We start from the raw sequence: 2,225 nt of genomic DNA, 5'->3' as shown, positions 1-2,225 counted from the left end.
CTCTCACTGCAGGCCATGCAGCTGACTTTTTAATAGAAAGGGTACTAAAGCTGGAATATCCCATTGCAGATCAGGCTGGAGGCACTCATGGTCTTATCATGGAAAAAGACTTGCTCCATCTGAGAGCTTCTGTGCTGCAGCATGAGAGCACAGCCCTGAGGGCTGCGTGTGCCAGGACGGCTGCAGGCTGTGCAGCCGGGGCTGCAGCCGGGTGCCCAGGGCTGTCGTGCAGAGCAGGTCCCTGCTGTGGCCCAGGGGCTGTGTGCCGGGGCAGGGACTCTGCCGCCTGCCAGGCTCAGCACTCAGCTGCCCGGGGAGCTGCCCAGGGCGCTGCGGGGAGATGTGTGGGGGGAAGGAGCCCCCCGGCACGGCAGGGCAGGGCAGGGCAGGGCAGGGCAGGGCAGGGGCCTTCTGCTGCCACAAACTGCTGCCTGGGGCAGGGGACTCACAGCTACTCTGCTCCACAGGCTGTTTCTAAGGGCACTTTGCAAGAGTAGAGACAAGGCAGGGATTTTTCATTTCGTGTTCGTAGGGGTGAGGAAAGTGTTGGGGGTGGGAATCTGAAAGGAGATATGAAATATGAGCACAGTGCTGAGAATCCTGAACTGAACGTTCCTCAGTCTGCTGTTATGCGAACAATCTCCTGGGGCAGGGGACTCACAGCTACTCTGCTCCACAGGCTGTTTCTAAGGGCAATTTGTAGGAGGAGAAGCAAAGGCAGGGATTTTCCTTTTCCTGTTTTCAGGGAAAGGGAAAGTATTGAAGGTAAAACCTAAAAGGGGCTGTCAACTTTGAACACAGTTCTGAGACTCCAGAATTGTCCTTTTCGCAATCACTTGCATTGTGAACTGTCACACGCAATGTGCTTTCTGCCTCTCCTTTCTTGAAGGATGGAACCAATTGAGATATGATTAGGGAATAAGAGGAAATAAGAGCCCCTTAAGCTTCTACTTCTTAAGGTACGGTGAAGCTCATTAAAATAAACTCCAATAATGGAGTTAAATTGTTGCAAACTTCCAGTACATTTTCCATATACATAGAAAAACTTCTATATAATGATGGGAAGAGTGTCTGTGCAAATGATCTTGACTCGTCATTATCTTCTGCACTCTGCACAGGTCTCCATGCCCAGGAACTGCAGATGCCCAACAGCAGCTCCATCAGCGAGTTCCTCCTGCTGGCGTTGGCAGACATGCGGCAGCTGCAGCTCCTGCACTTCTGGCTCTTGCTGGGCATCTACCTGGCTGCCCTCCTGGGCAACGGCCTCATCAGCACAGCCGTAGCCTGCCACCACCATCTGAACACCCCCATGTACTTCTTCCTGCTCGACCTCGCCCTCCTCGACCTGGGCTGCATCTCCACTACTCTCCCCAAAGCCATGGCCAATGCCCTCTGGGACACCAGGGACATCTCCTATGCTGGATGTGCTGCACAGGTCTTTCTGTTTGTCTTTCTGATATCAGCAGAGTATTGCATTCTCACCATCATGTCCTATGACCGCTACGTTGCCATCTGCAAGCCCCTGCACTACGGGACCTTGATGGACAGCAGAGCTTGTGCCACCATGGCAGCAGCTGCCTGGGCCACTGGGGTTCTCTATTCCCTGCTGCACACTGCCAACACATTTTCACTGCCTCTCTGCCAAGGCAATGCTTTGGATCAGTTCTTCTGTGAAATCCCCCAGATCCTCAAGCTCTCCTGCTCAGAATCAGACTACCTCAGGGAAATTGGATTTATTATAGTTAGTGTTCTTGCCATATTTGGGTGTTTTATATTCATTGTTGTGTCGTATGTGCAGATCTTCAGGGCTGTGCTGAGGATGCCCTCTGAGCAGGGCCGGCACAAAGCCTTCTCCACATGCCTCCCTCACCTGGCTGTGGTCTCTCTCTTTATCACCACTGACTTTCTGGCCTACCTGAAGCCCTCCTCCATCTCCTCAACATCCCTGGACCTGGTGGTGTCATTTCTGTACTCTGTGGTGCCTCCAACACTGAATCCTCTCATCTACAGCATGCGGAACCAGGAGCTCAAGGATGCAGTGAGGAAAATGATGTCATGGACAAATATCAGCAGGGGTCGTCTTCTCATCTGTCTGAATAAATGACTCACAGTTTTTTCTGTAACATGCCTGTTTTATCATAGAATCTTAGAATGGCCCGTATTGAAAAGAACCACAATGATCATCTGGTTTCAACCCCCCTGCCACAGGCACGGTTGCCCATCAC

At 52.2% G+C, this 2,225-nt stretch overlaps 1 protein-coding gene across 1 annotated transcript; it reads left to right on the top strand.

The window, feature by feature from the left end:
• Window positions 1–1,141: 1,141 nt before the first annotated feature.
• LOC100538403 (olfactory receptor 14A16-like) lies at window positions 1,142–2,104 on the top strand. The gene has a single exon (XM_010726319.1). It carries the CDS (start codon window positions 1,142–1,144, stop codon window positions 2,102–2,104), a length of 963 nt encoding a protein of 320 aa, XP_010724621.1.
• Window positions 2,105–2,225: the final 121 nt, after the last annotated feature.

The sequence above is a fragment of the Meleagris gallopavo genome, assembly GCF_000146605.3.
Source record: "Meleagris gallopavo isolate NT-WF06-2002-E0010 breed Aviagen turkey brand Nicholas breeding stock chromosome 2 unlocalized genomic scaffold, Turkey_5.1 Chr2_random_7180001957691, whole genome shotgun sequence".
Lineage (NCBI taxonomy): Eukaryota > Metazoa > Chordata > Aves > Galliformes > Phasianidae > Meleagris > Meleagris gallopavo.
The sequence above is the reverse complement of the archived record's forward strand: the minus strand, read 5'-3'. Positions and strand labels throughout refer to the sequence as shown.